Source organism: Podarcis tiliguerta (genome assembly GCF_965153285.1).
Source record: "Podarcis tiliguerta genome assembly, chromosome: 3".
Taxonomy (NCBI): Eukaryota; Metazoa; Chordata; class Lepidosauria; order Squamata; family Lacertidae; genus Podarcis; species Podarcis tiliguerta.
Genome location: NC_139536.1, coordinates 8,329,184 through 8,341,618, shown reverse-complemented (window position 1 = coordinate 8,341,618; position 12,435 = coordinate 8,329,184). Strand labels below are relative to the sequence as shown.

The following is a 12,435-nucleotide window of genomic DNA, read 5'->3' as shown; positions in this document are numbered from 1 at the left end:
AAAACCATAGCTTTAACTATACAGACCTTTGTCGGCAAGGTGATGTCTCTGCTTTTTAAGATGCTGTCTAGGTTTGTCATTGCTTTTCTCCCAAGAAGCAGGCGTCTTTTAATTTCGTGATGGCTGTCACCATCTGCAGTGATCATGGAGCCCAAAAAAGTAAAATCTCTTACTGCCTCCATTTCTTCCCCTTCTATTTGCCAGGAGGTGATGGGCCTAGTGGCCATAGTCTTAGTTTTTTGGATGTTGAGCTTCAGACCATATTTTGCGCTCTCCTCTTTCACCCTCATTAAAAGGTTCTTTAATTCCTCCTCACTTTCTGCCATCAAGGTTGTGTCATCTGCATATCTGAGGTTGTTGATATTTCTTCCGGCAATCTTGATTCCAGCTTGGGATCATCTAGCCCAGCCTTTTGCATGATGAATTCTGCATATAAGTTAAATACAGCCTTGCATAGAGGACTGTAAAATCGACGTGAAAATAGGTGATGTGAACTTATTAGAACTAAGATCTTTGGATGATAGGCTAGAATGTATGGACTGTGATGTGAAACAGGATGAGCCAGCTCACCTAGACCCCTGGACCTCAGCAGGTGCCACTGTGATGCAATTGTCCTACAGCCCTGTCCTTACTTCTGGACTGTCTTTGTTTCCACAGTATCTGAAGAGGAGCTGATGGCCATTGAAGAGTACAACCTCAACGTGGTGAGACTCTGCTTCCAAGCTTTCCTCCCTGACGAACACGGCAACTGCACGCTACCCCTTACCCCAGTCATCTCCAACCCGATTTATGACAACCGTAAGTACCTGCAAATCAGATTGCGATTCATCTCTCCGTCTCTCTTTTTGCTGCTGGGCTCCCTGCCTGATTGTTGGGATACTGCCGGGGAGACAGGGGCATCAGGCAGGCCCCAGCTGGGTCTCCCTTGGAAATAGCATCTATCAGCGACACGAGCCTCAGATACGTTTAGAGACCCGTGCACGCTCTGTCAGCAGAGTGTATAAATCTTCTCACAGCAGAAGAGGCAGGCAGAGAAATGTGTAAGCATAATGTACAGTGGTGCCCCGCAAGACGAATGCCTCGCAAGACGGAAAACCCGCAAGACGAAAGGGTTTTCCGTTTGCAGAGGCGCTTCGCAAGACGAATTTCCCTATGGGCTTGCTTCGCAAGACGAAAATTGACGAAAAATTATGATTTTTTTTCCCGCTCCAAAACCCCTTTTTCTGAAGTGCTAAGCTGCTAAAAGCATTTTAGCAGCAAAACCGCTAATCCCTTAAGCCTTAAAAAGCCTTTTTTAGCCCTTAAACTGTCAATAGCGCTAATAGCGCTAATCCGCCAATGGGCTTGCTTCGCAAGACGAAAAAACCGCAAGACGAAAAGACTCGCGGAATGGATTCTTTTCGTCTTGCGAGGCACCACTGTACAGCATTTTATTCAGCATACTTCAGGAACAGAGGAAAACATGTCTGCTTCCCTTCGTCTCCAGCAAAACATCAGTAACACAAAAGCTATATACAAACGGAAGTTCCCAGCAGACTGTGCTGGAAGTAAACAGGCATGTGACACACAGCAATCATGCCTGTACCCTTTTAAGGTGGAATGGAACTATATCGTAACACTGATGACCCCTTGGCCCAAGCCATTTTCTCCGGGTTAGGGCTGATCCACACGTACATTGCTCAACATCTCTCATGATTGGGTCACACACTCAACCATTTCCTCATTCCCCATCTCCTCCAGAAGCCCACTTACCACAATATCCTGTAATTATCCAGCACAGCCCCAATGAAGAGGGAGGTTGAAAATGAAGGAACACAACCGGGAGGGGGCTGGTGCATTAGGGTGAATGAGGCCCCCTCTCACCAACCTCAGCATGTCTTTGGCTAGTCTCCACTTGTCTGCCTTTTTTCTTTTTCAACCAGTCCAGGGATACCACCACATTTGCTTAATGTGTCACGTACCAGACAAAAATCAATATTTGCAGATCTTGGTTAAAAATGGAATACGCTTATACGTGACCAAGGCATGTTCAAACAATAGACTAGTGACAGGAAGTACTTGGTAAATTTCAGCTGAATAGGTTGATATAGCCAGTTCTGACAAACGCCGTGGTCTAATGTTGTCAGTGCCATTTTGATAGACTGAAAGAGTGTGAAGATGCCCTCTTCTCCCTCAGTATCTGAGGATGAAATCACAAGACTCCTTTGGGTAGTGATAAAGCGGGATATCAAATCCAAACTCTTCTTCTTCTTCAATGTTTAGCAATAGACCTTTCTGCTACGAGTGGATTGGAGATCATCTATCATTTTACACACACACACACACACACACACACACACACTATACTATACTTTTTATTCAATTTTAACATTATCACAGTCTTGACAGTGTAGAACATTTATACAGTCGTACCTCGGAAGTCAAACGGAATCTGTCCTGGAAGTCCATTTGACTTCCAAAAAGTTCAGAACCAAGGTGCGGCTTCTGATTGGCTGCCGGAAGCTCCTGCAGCCAATTGGAAGCCGCGGAAGCTGCGACAGATGTTCAGGTTCTGCGGAAGCGACCACGGATGTTCAGTTTCGCAAACCGGAATGCTCATTTCCGGGATTACAGCGTTCAGGAGCCAAAGCGTTCAACTGGCAAGGCATTTGTCAACCAAGGTACGACTGTACACTCTTGAATCTATGGAATACAAAAACCAGTAATAAACATTTCTGAGACATCTTAAGATTATAACTATTAAGAATCAGGTGTTGACTAAAGAAGATAGCGAATAGATTGCATGAGATGAAATCTATAAATAGAACATACTACAGTATTTATTAAGTGCATTCATCAGCATTATTTGAGTGGCAGTTGCCTAGTAATAGAAAATTAGATATTCCAGTGAGTCTGGAGCAGGATCTGTCATTGTTTTTCATTCTTCTTTTGTCTTCTTTAGAATATCTAATTTAGGTCTGAAATTTCCACCCTTTAGATGTCCATGCATGTGTCACTTGACCTTTAAGATACTTCTGAGGAAAGATCTGCAGGGCCATGTTAGATCACTGGGGCTTCTTCCTGGTTACAAATGTGTAGAGTAAGGAACTGCAGACTGTTAAGCTGAGTGGTGGTTTAGTCAGTGATGGCAGCTGTCCAGCAGAATGGGTGGGGCAGATGACTGAGCAATTCACAGTAGGTGCACCCAGAGTAGCTGGTCAACCCACAAGGTAGGTGTCATGGTTGCCATCCATAGGATTAACACAAAAAGTGCACGCCTTATTAAAGCAGTTGGTTTCCATCCATATTTTCTTGGAATTTGCTGCCAAGATGTCTTTGATTTTGAGGGTGGGATTCAGCTCCATACTTTCAGTCATGTTATGTAATTGAAGTGAGTTTGGCACTTTTGTGCAACAAACTACTACTACTAGTAGTAGTAATTATTATTATTATTATTATTATTATTATTATTATTATTATTATTTATTATATCTACCCCAGCCAGCTGGCTGGGTTTCCCCAGCCACTCTGGGTGGCTTCCAACAGAACACTAAAATACAACAACAACAACAACAACAACAACAACAACAACACAACAACAATAATAATAATAATAAATTTAATAATAATAATAATAATAATAAATTTAATAAATATAATAATAATAATAAATTTAATAAATATAATAATAATAATAATAAATATAATAATAATAAATATAATAATAATAATAATTAAAAAAACACAACTTTTTTGTAGCAAGGAAGATAGGAAAGCACACTGAAAAGTATGGGATGACAATTGCTTCACATAACATCATCTAACTTCCCTACACATCAGTCAGAAAGATTGCTCTGTAAATAGCAAATGTTGTTTAACCTTGGGACAAATATTATTCAAGCAAATCGGGTTGGATGCTCAATAAACAGGTGATCTGGAGGTGACCTGTGACTTTACATGGCTAACAGGGACATTTGGTGAATATGCATTTGGCGTGTTTGCAAACTGCTCCAGAGGAGTGTTAAGTTTTTCCTCCCAATTGTATTTCAGCACAGTACTATGGCAGAGTTTTGTGGCAGATAGTTGCTCACCAAACAACACGCTTGCCTGCAGAGCTTCGTTTCCCACCTCTCTATTTTTAAGCACGAGTTACCGTAAACATCCTCACTGACTCTCCTTCTCTCCTCTAACCATTGTTTCCTTTTTTCTGCCTAGGGGCTCCCAATTCAGCAGAACTGAGAATCTGTCGTGTGAACAAAAATTGCGGAAGTGTGAAAGGAGGGGACGAAATCTTCCTACTGTGCGACAAAGTTCAGAAAGGTAACTGGCTTCCTCCAGACTTCCTCCTGTGTCTGCAGAGAAAGGGAAATGTGCAAGAGTCTTATGGTCCGTAAACTGGGTCTTCTGGAGTCAGATCCAGAGTCAGGCATGAAACAACAGGCAAACCGCTGGAAAAGGTTGTTGGACAGCCTCAGTGTGATCTCCTGATCAGCATCTGACCTGAGATCCTCTTCTGGAGGCTCAGAAGAAGAAGAAATCTGGCAAGAGCTGAAGTTGTTTTCTTGTTTGGAATCACCTGATCTTCAGGGCAGCTTCCAACATGACAACTTCCCTTTACAGATCAGCAATAACAGTGTTAGGGTTCGGTGTACAAGGTCAGCAGGTGATTCAGGGCTGGCAAAAGAATGCTTTTTCCACACACTGTGCGTCATTAATTTATTAAATTTGCTGGTTGGCTGCCATCTTAGATGCCTTTCAAAGAGGAATAGACAAATTCATGGAGGGGAGAGTGAATCATGATTTGGCCATGATTTCATTTCACTTTTAATTACCGTATTTTTTGCTCTATAAGACTCAGTTTTTCCCCCCTAAAAAGTAAGGGGAAATGTGTGTGCGTCTTATGGAGCGAATGCAGGCTGCGCAGCTATCACAGAAGCCAGAACAGCAAGACGGATTGCTGCTTTCACTGCGCAGAGATCCCTCTTGCTGTTCTGGCTTCTGAGATTCAGATTTTTTTTTCTTGTTTTCCTTCTCCAAAAATTAGGTGCGTCTTGTGGTCTGGTGCGTCTTATAGAGCGAAAAATACGGTAGTATACCGCCTTTCTATATTGCTACGCAGAAGGCGATGGACAAGCTGAAGAAACAACAAAGTAGACAACAAAGACCACACACATAATAGCAATCTGATCCAGTACAGATAAGGCACAATAACTTTAAAATATACAACATATCAAATAAAGCAATATTCGGCGATCCATTAGAATATAATAGTAATCAGTAAAATTACATATCAGCATATAACAATTAAGCAGCTTACACTTATCAGTTACAATAAAGAATTACTAAACTACAGTCATACCTCAGGTTTCAGACACTTCAGGTTGCGTTTTTTCAGGTTACAGACTGCTGAAACCCGGAAGTACTGGAACGGGTTACGTCTGGGTTTTGGCGGTCGCGCATGCACAGAAGCGCTAAATCGCAACCCGCGCGTGTGCAGACGCGCCATTGCAGGTTGCGAACATGCATCCCGCATGGATCACACTCGCAACCCGAGCATCCACTGTATAATCAATAACAAATAATGGCACAGCACAATGCGTGAAATACCAGAAAACAAACAAAACCATGTAAAAGGATCAAAGTGAGAAACAAGGACACACAACCTATAAAATCATTTTTAAAAAATATCCCTGAACTCCTCTTCTCTCTTCCCAGCTGCTTCTGCTGTTCACAGAGAGTGTGGTGTAGTGGTTAAGAGCGGTGGACTCATAATCTGGTGAACTGGGTTCGCTTCCCCGCTCCTCCACATGCAGCTGCTGGGTGACCTTGGGCTAGTCACACTTCTCTGAAGTCTCTCAGCCTCACTCACCTCACAGAGTGTTTGTTGTGGGGGAGGAAGGGAAAGGAGAATGTTAGCCGCTTTGAGACTCCTTAAGGGGAGTGATAAAGCGGGATATCAAATCCAAAATCTTCTCTTCTTCTTCTTCAGAGTCATGGCCTGGGAAAGGCTTCTAGGGCTGGAAGGTGGGGCAAGGCAGGTGGGAAAAGCCATTGCCTGGTGGCCACAAGTTGATGGCTAATTGGAACCTTGATAATAATAATAATTAATAATAATTTTTATTTATACCCTGCCCTCCCCAGCCAAGGCCGGGCTCAGGGCGGCTAACAAGCAATAATAAAAACAAATTGAATGAATACAACTTTAAAACAAGATTAAAATACATTAAAATATTGAAACATTAAAATATTAAAATACAGCCTCATCACAGGAGGAGAAGGAAAAAGAAAGAGGGGGAGGGAATCAAATTGGCTCCAAGCCAAAGGCCAGGTGGAACAACTCTGTCTTACAGGCCCTGCGGAAAGAAATCAGATCCTGCAGGGCCCTGGTCTCATGAGACAGAGCGTTCCACCAAGCCGGAGCCAGTGTTGAAAAGGCCCTGGCTCTGGTTGAGGCTAATCTAACTTCTTTAGGGCCCGGGACCTCTAGGGTGTTGCTATTTATGGACCTTAAGGTCCTCCGTGGGGCATACCGGGAGAGGCGGTCCTGTAGGTACGAGGGTCCTAGGCCAAGGGTGATAGGCAGTACCCCAGATACAAGGGCCATTGCCTTCACTCCTTCCTTGTGGTTGGCATCCTAGAGGCATCTGGTTGGCCATTGTGTGAAGAAGGATGCTGAGCTTAATGGACCTTCTGACCTGAGCCTGCAAAAGGCTCCTCTCCTTTGCTCACCTAATCATTCAAAGCTGATAATAGTGTGATGCCACGGATTGAGTTTGGGATTAGGCCTGGGGGCGGGGGGTCCTTACTCCTTCACAGCGCTCGCTGGTCAGCCTCGAGCAAAGCCAATTTCGCGTGACCTAAGTTAACCTCGTAGGGTTGCCGTAAGATAAACGGCAAGAGCAGAAAGCAGAACTTGGGCGGCGATGCTAAGAAGTGCTTGACTCTCTTCCTCTTCTTCAAATCGTTGTGCTAACTCCAACGCTTTGTTGTTTTTCTGGCAACCAGATGACATCGAAGTCCGATTCGTCATGAACGAATGGGAAGCCAAGGGGATTTTCTCGCAAGCCGACGTACATCGGCAAGTGGCCATTGTCTTTAGGACACCTCCCTTTTACAAAGACATCGGCGAGCCCGTGACTGTGAAGATGCAGTTGCGCAGGCCCTCGGATCAAGAGGTCAGCGACCCCATGGACTTCAGATACCTGCCGGAGGAGAAAGGTACTGCACCGGCTGGAGGAAGCAAGCCCCCTTGGGGTTAATAGCAGAGCTTTCCGAACTTTTCATGCTGGTGAACACACTTTTTAGACATGAATCATTTCACAGCACAGTAATTCAGTTTTACTAGCAAAACAGAGGTTAAACAAACACCTTTCCATTCGCTTGAGCGTTCACACGACACACTGCAGCCAACACACTAATGTTTCACATCACTCAGTTTGGAAAGCTCTGTGTTAATGAAATACACGGTGGGAGGCAAGTTTTGCTCCCCATGTCATCATTCTCACCATCCTATACTTCATGGGGGGCAACTGGCCAAGGAGCCTTCTGTAGTCACGATTGTATCAGCATGTGTCGGAACCCTGATTTCCCAGGATTTTAAGACATCTCCGATTCAGTCATCCTCCATGAGTTGTAGAACAATGAGCACAATTCAAAGTGTTGGTGCTGACCTTTAAAGCCCTAAACGGCCTCGGTCCAGTATATCTGAAGGAGTGTCTCCACCCCCATCGTTCTGTCCAGACACTGAGGTCCAGCTCCGAGGGCCTTCTGGCGGTTCCCTCACTGCGAGAGGCCAAGTTACAGGGAACCAGGCAGAGGGCCTTCTCGGTAGTGGTGCCCGCCCTGTGGAACGCCCTCCCATCAGATGTCAAAGCAATAAACAACTACCTGACATTCAGAAGACATCTGAAGGCAGCCCTGTTCAGGGAAGTTTTTAATATGTGACATTTTAGTGTGTTTTTCATCTTTGTTGGAAGCCGCCCAGAGTGGCTGGGGAAACCCAGCCAGATGGGCGGGGTACAAATAATAAATTATTATTATTATTATTATTATTATTATTATTATTATTACGAGAAGGTTGATGGGGTAGTGGAAGTAGCAAACCATTATGTATGTCCTCACCTGACCTTCATGTACTTAGACAGTGTTAAATGTGTAATTCTGAAGAGGACTCATTTCGCACACATTGGATAACTAATGCAGGGTTTTCTAGTGCTGCTGAATCAAATCTCGGAAGAAGTTGCACAGGAACCAGATTGGTCACTGAGCTTACAAGAACCTATTTTCAGAACCACTTCCTCTTCCGTTTCCACTACAGCGTTGCTGCCGCCAGTGAGATATTTTTAAGACTGAAGTCAAAGACTGCTTAACTTTTAATGCTGGGCAGCTTCCTCTTCTGCCCTAATAAAAAGTTACTCTCTCAAAGGAGGAGCCACAACCTTTAAAACTCAACACATGAAAGTCCTTTCAGAACAGAGCCTTATATTTAGTCTTGCAGGAATGTTCTGACCCCTTTAAGTGTAAATAGGAAGGAGTGGTAGAACACTTGCTTGGCATGCAGAAGGTCCCAGGTTCAATCCCTAATATCTCCAGCTTATATATGGGGGGGGGGGTCAAGCAGCAAATGATGGGAAGGAGATAGGCCTAGGACTCTGCTGGTCCAGTTAATGGCCTGGAAGACCAAATAGCCCAATTCTCCCATATAAGACAATTTCCTATATTCCACTAAAAATCTGAACAGAACTCAAAACTGGGCCTCTCTTCCTCTGGAAACATCGCTAACTGCAATCCCATTTTCTCCTCCACTTTTAGATCCTTACGGTCATAAGGCAAAAAAGCAGAGATCACCGATTGCTTTGCAGAAGCTAATGCAAGACTGTGGTAAGGATACTCCCCCCCCCTCCAGGGATGTGGGTGGTGCTGTGCTCTAAACCATGGAACCTCTTGGGCTTGCCGATCAGAAGGTTGGCAGTTCAAATCCTGGAATGGGGTGAGCTCCCGTTGCTCCGTCCCAGCTCCTGCCAACCTAGCAGTTCGAAAGCAGGCCAGTGCAAGTAGAGAAATAGGTACCGCTGTGGCGGGAAGGTAAACGGCGTTTCTGTGCGCTCTGGCTTCTGTCACAGTGTCCCGTTGCACCAGAAGCGGTTTAGTCCTGCTGGCTATGTGACCTGGAAAACTGTCTGTGGACAAACGCCGGCTCCCTCAACCTGAAACCAGAGATGAGTGCTGCACCCCATAGTCAAATTTGACTGGACTTAACTGGCCAGGGGTCCTTTTTACATTTTCCTTTTACTCCCCCCTCCAATTCCCCTTGTTTTGATGTTCTGTAGTAACAGCCAAAATAATTTTTTTAAGCTTCCATCACAAGATGCTTATCGTTTTGATGGATGGGCTGTGTTGGGAGGGGGCCCCTGTGCACCTCAAATACCTCTGTGGCATCGCATCCTACCCCCCCCCCATTAGGGTCCCTACCAGTGAGAGTCAGGCTGCATGGACAATACCACAGGCAAAGGGGGTCAGGTTTTGCCTTCAGCGCAAACAAGTGCCTCTAGGTCGTATTTTTCCTACAGAGGAATAAATACCATGCACTCACTTCTGTAGGGGGATACAGAAAGGTTCCAGACTCCACTGGGCAGCGCCTGAAGGTTCTTTCAGATGTCCCTGATGATCCCAGTCATCAACAATTATTATTATTATTATTATTATTATTATTATTATTATTATTATTATTATTTACTTTTGCTACTTGCTTTCTGCAGAAGAAAAGTCTCAAAACGACTAAACGAATTGAAATACAAACAGATACATGTTTGGCTTATACTTTATTTTAACCAAGAATGTTCAGCGGAGAGTTCCTAAAATGATTGTCCAAAACACAATGGATGGATTAGGCCGCTCCCCCACTCTGCTAAAAGATTAGCACCACAATGGAGCCTAACTTAATTACCAAAGGCCTGGGTAAATAGAATACCTTGGCCTGGTGTCGGCGCAGGTGCTACCAGGTGTGTGCTTCCTTGGGGAGATCATTCCAGAAATAGGGACCCACCACTGAAAAGGTTATTGTGCAGCCAACCTCCATAACTCCCTCAGTATGAGGCACACAGAGAAGGGCCTCTGATGAAGTTTCATTTTGCCCTCAAGACCCCCTTCTGAACTGTCTTCCACCTTGCATCTGTTTGGCAGCACTCACCACCTAAGAGGGCTGATATATGATGATTATTTTTTAGAAGAAAATGCACAGCCTAACCACCTTTTCCCCCTGGCAGGTCCATACGAGAGGCCTAAACCTTCTGTGTTCCAGAATACTGCTGGTGAGGCAAAGATAATTAAGAAAGGTTGGTTACCCCATGTTCTTCCTTTGTCTTTCTTCCTTCCCATATCTGCTTTTATTTATTTAATTTGTTTGCTAAATTTGCATGCCGCCCTTCACCCGTAGATCTCTGGGTGCCTCACAACATAATCTCTGCCATGACCATGAACATTGTGTGAGGCTATACAGTGGTGCCTTGCAAGACGAAATTAATTCGTTCTGCGAGTTTTTTCGTCTTGTGAATTTTTTGTCTTGCGACGCACGGTTTCCCATAGGAAATGCATTGACGGTTTCCCATAGGAATGCATTGACGGTTTTAAGAAAAAGGCGCAAGACGTTTTCGTCTTGTGAAGCAAGCCCATAGGGAAATTCGTCTTGCAAAGCAACTCAAAAAACAAAAAACTCTTTCGTCTTGCGAGTTTTTCGTCTTGCGAGGCATTCGTCTTGCGAGGTACCACTGTAGTAGATCGCAATGACATGTTTCAGCATAGCTCAGTTGGTTAGAGCATGGTGCTGATAACACCAAGGCTGCAGGTTCGATCCCCATATGTAGTAGATCGCAATGGGGGCCTCTGCCACACTATGCCTCTCCCAGTACAGCATTAATTTCCCCCCTTCTCTTCCCATATATGGGCAGTGACATCATCTTGAGGCAGGCAGCGAGAATGCATTGAGATTCCATTATGGATTAAGTTCCACAGCTGAGTTCAGGGGAATCCTGGGAGCATTCACTGGAATAATGGGACAACCCAAGTTACTTATGAACTGACATGCCTAAGGGGGCACTGGCTCTCCTGAGCAAAGGTTGGGGGTTCACAGGACGCTGCAGGTGGGCAAGGAGAGAAAAGAGAAGTTGAGTTGAGGAGTGGAAGTCCATTCCACATGCCAACAAACACTATTGAATTCAAGAATCGCTGCCTCTCCTGGTATGCCCCGCGGAGGACCTTAAGGTCCACAAATGACAACACTTTGGAGGTCCCAAGTCGCAAGGTGGTTAGATTGGTCTCAACTAGGGTCAGGGCCTTTTCAGTACTGGCCCCGACTTGGTGGGACGCTCTGTCACAAGAGACTAGGGCCCTGCGGGACTTGACATCTTTCTGCAGGGCCTGCAAGACAGAGCTGTTCCGCCTGGCCTTTGGTTTGGACTCAGTCTGACCCTTTTGTTTCCCTCCCCTTATGGTTTTGATCTATGGGCTACTTTTAAAATGAGGCTGCATTTTAAATTGCATTTTCACCTGTATTTTAAATTGGGGTTTTTTCCTATTATGTTTTTACTGTAATCGTACTGGTGTTAGCCGCCCTGAGCCTGGCTCTGGCCAGGAAGGGTGGGGTAAAAATAACTATTATTATTATTATTATAAATTTTATTTATATCCTGCCCTCCCCAGCCGAAGCCAGGCTCAGAGTGGCTAACAACAGTAAAATGATAAAACATTCTAAAATCATTTCATTTTAAAATTAATTCCAATCAAATTAATGGCAACCATTGGGCTAGAAGTTCTGTGAAGATTGCCAAAGGAGGGAGTCAGGCTGTGTCCTGGCCAAAGACCTGGTGGAACAGCTCTGTCTTGCAGGCCCTGCGGAAAGATGTCAAGTCCCACAGGGCCCTAGTCTCTTGTGACAGAGCATTCCACCAGATTGGAGCTACAGCCGAAAAAGCCCTGGCTTTTTTATACAGTGGTGCCCCGCAAGACGAATGCCTCGCAAGACGGAAAACAAAACCCGCAAGACGAAAGGGTTTTCCATCTGCAGAGGCGCTTCGCAAGACGAATTTCCCTATGGGCTTGCTTCGCAAGACGAAAATTGACGAAAAAAAATCGATTTTTTTTTTTTTTTTGCTCCAAAACCCCTTATTCTGAATCGCTAAGCTGCTAAAAGCATTTTAGCAGCAAAACCGCTAATCCCCCCCCCTTAAAAAGCCGTTTTAGCCCTTTTTTAGCCAATAGCGCTAATAGCGCTACTCCGTCAATGGGCTTGCTTCGCAAGACGAAAAAACCGCAAGACGAAAAGACTCCCGGAATGGATTCTTTTCGTCTTGTGAGGCACCACTGTATTATTATTATTATTATTATTATTATTATTATTATCATTATCATCATCATCATCATCATCATCATCATCATCATCTATGGTTATACATGACTTGC

General features: G+C 44.5%; 1 protein-coding gene and 1 long non-coding RNA gene across 3 annotated transcripts in view; both read left to right on the top strand.

Moving 5' to 3' along the window:
* The window catches only part of LOC310674052, an 81,544-nt gene that overhangs the window by 49,893 nt on the left and 19,216 nt on the right, over positions 1-12,435 (top strand). The gene's annotated exons all lie outside the window — the stretch shown is intronic.
* Positions 1-12,435, top strand: part of REL (REL proto-oncogene, NF-kB subunit) — a 55,391-nt gene that overhangs the window by 41,259 nt on the left and 1,697 nt on the right. For both annotated transcript variants that reach the window (XM_083432645.1, XM_083432644.1), the window contains exons 5-9: positions 658-798; positions 4,195-4,299; positions 6,985-7,197; positions 8,791-8,859; positions 10,245-10,313. In XM_083432645.1, the coding sequence (XP_083288771.1) occupies positions 658-798; positions 4,195-4,299; positions 6,985-7,197; positions 8,791-8,859; positions 10,245-10,313 (597 nt within the window). The remainder of the gene's footprint in view (positions 1-657; positions 799-4,194; positions 4,300-6,984; positions 7,198-8,790; positions 8,860-10,244; positions 10,314-12,435) is intronic.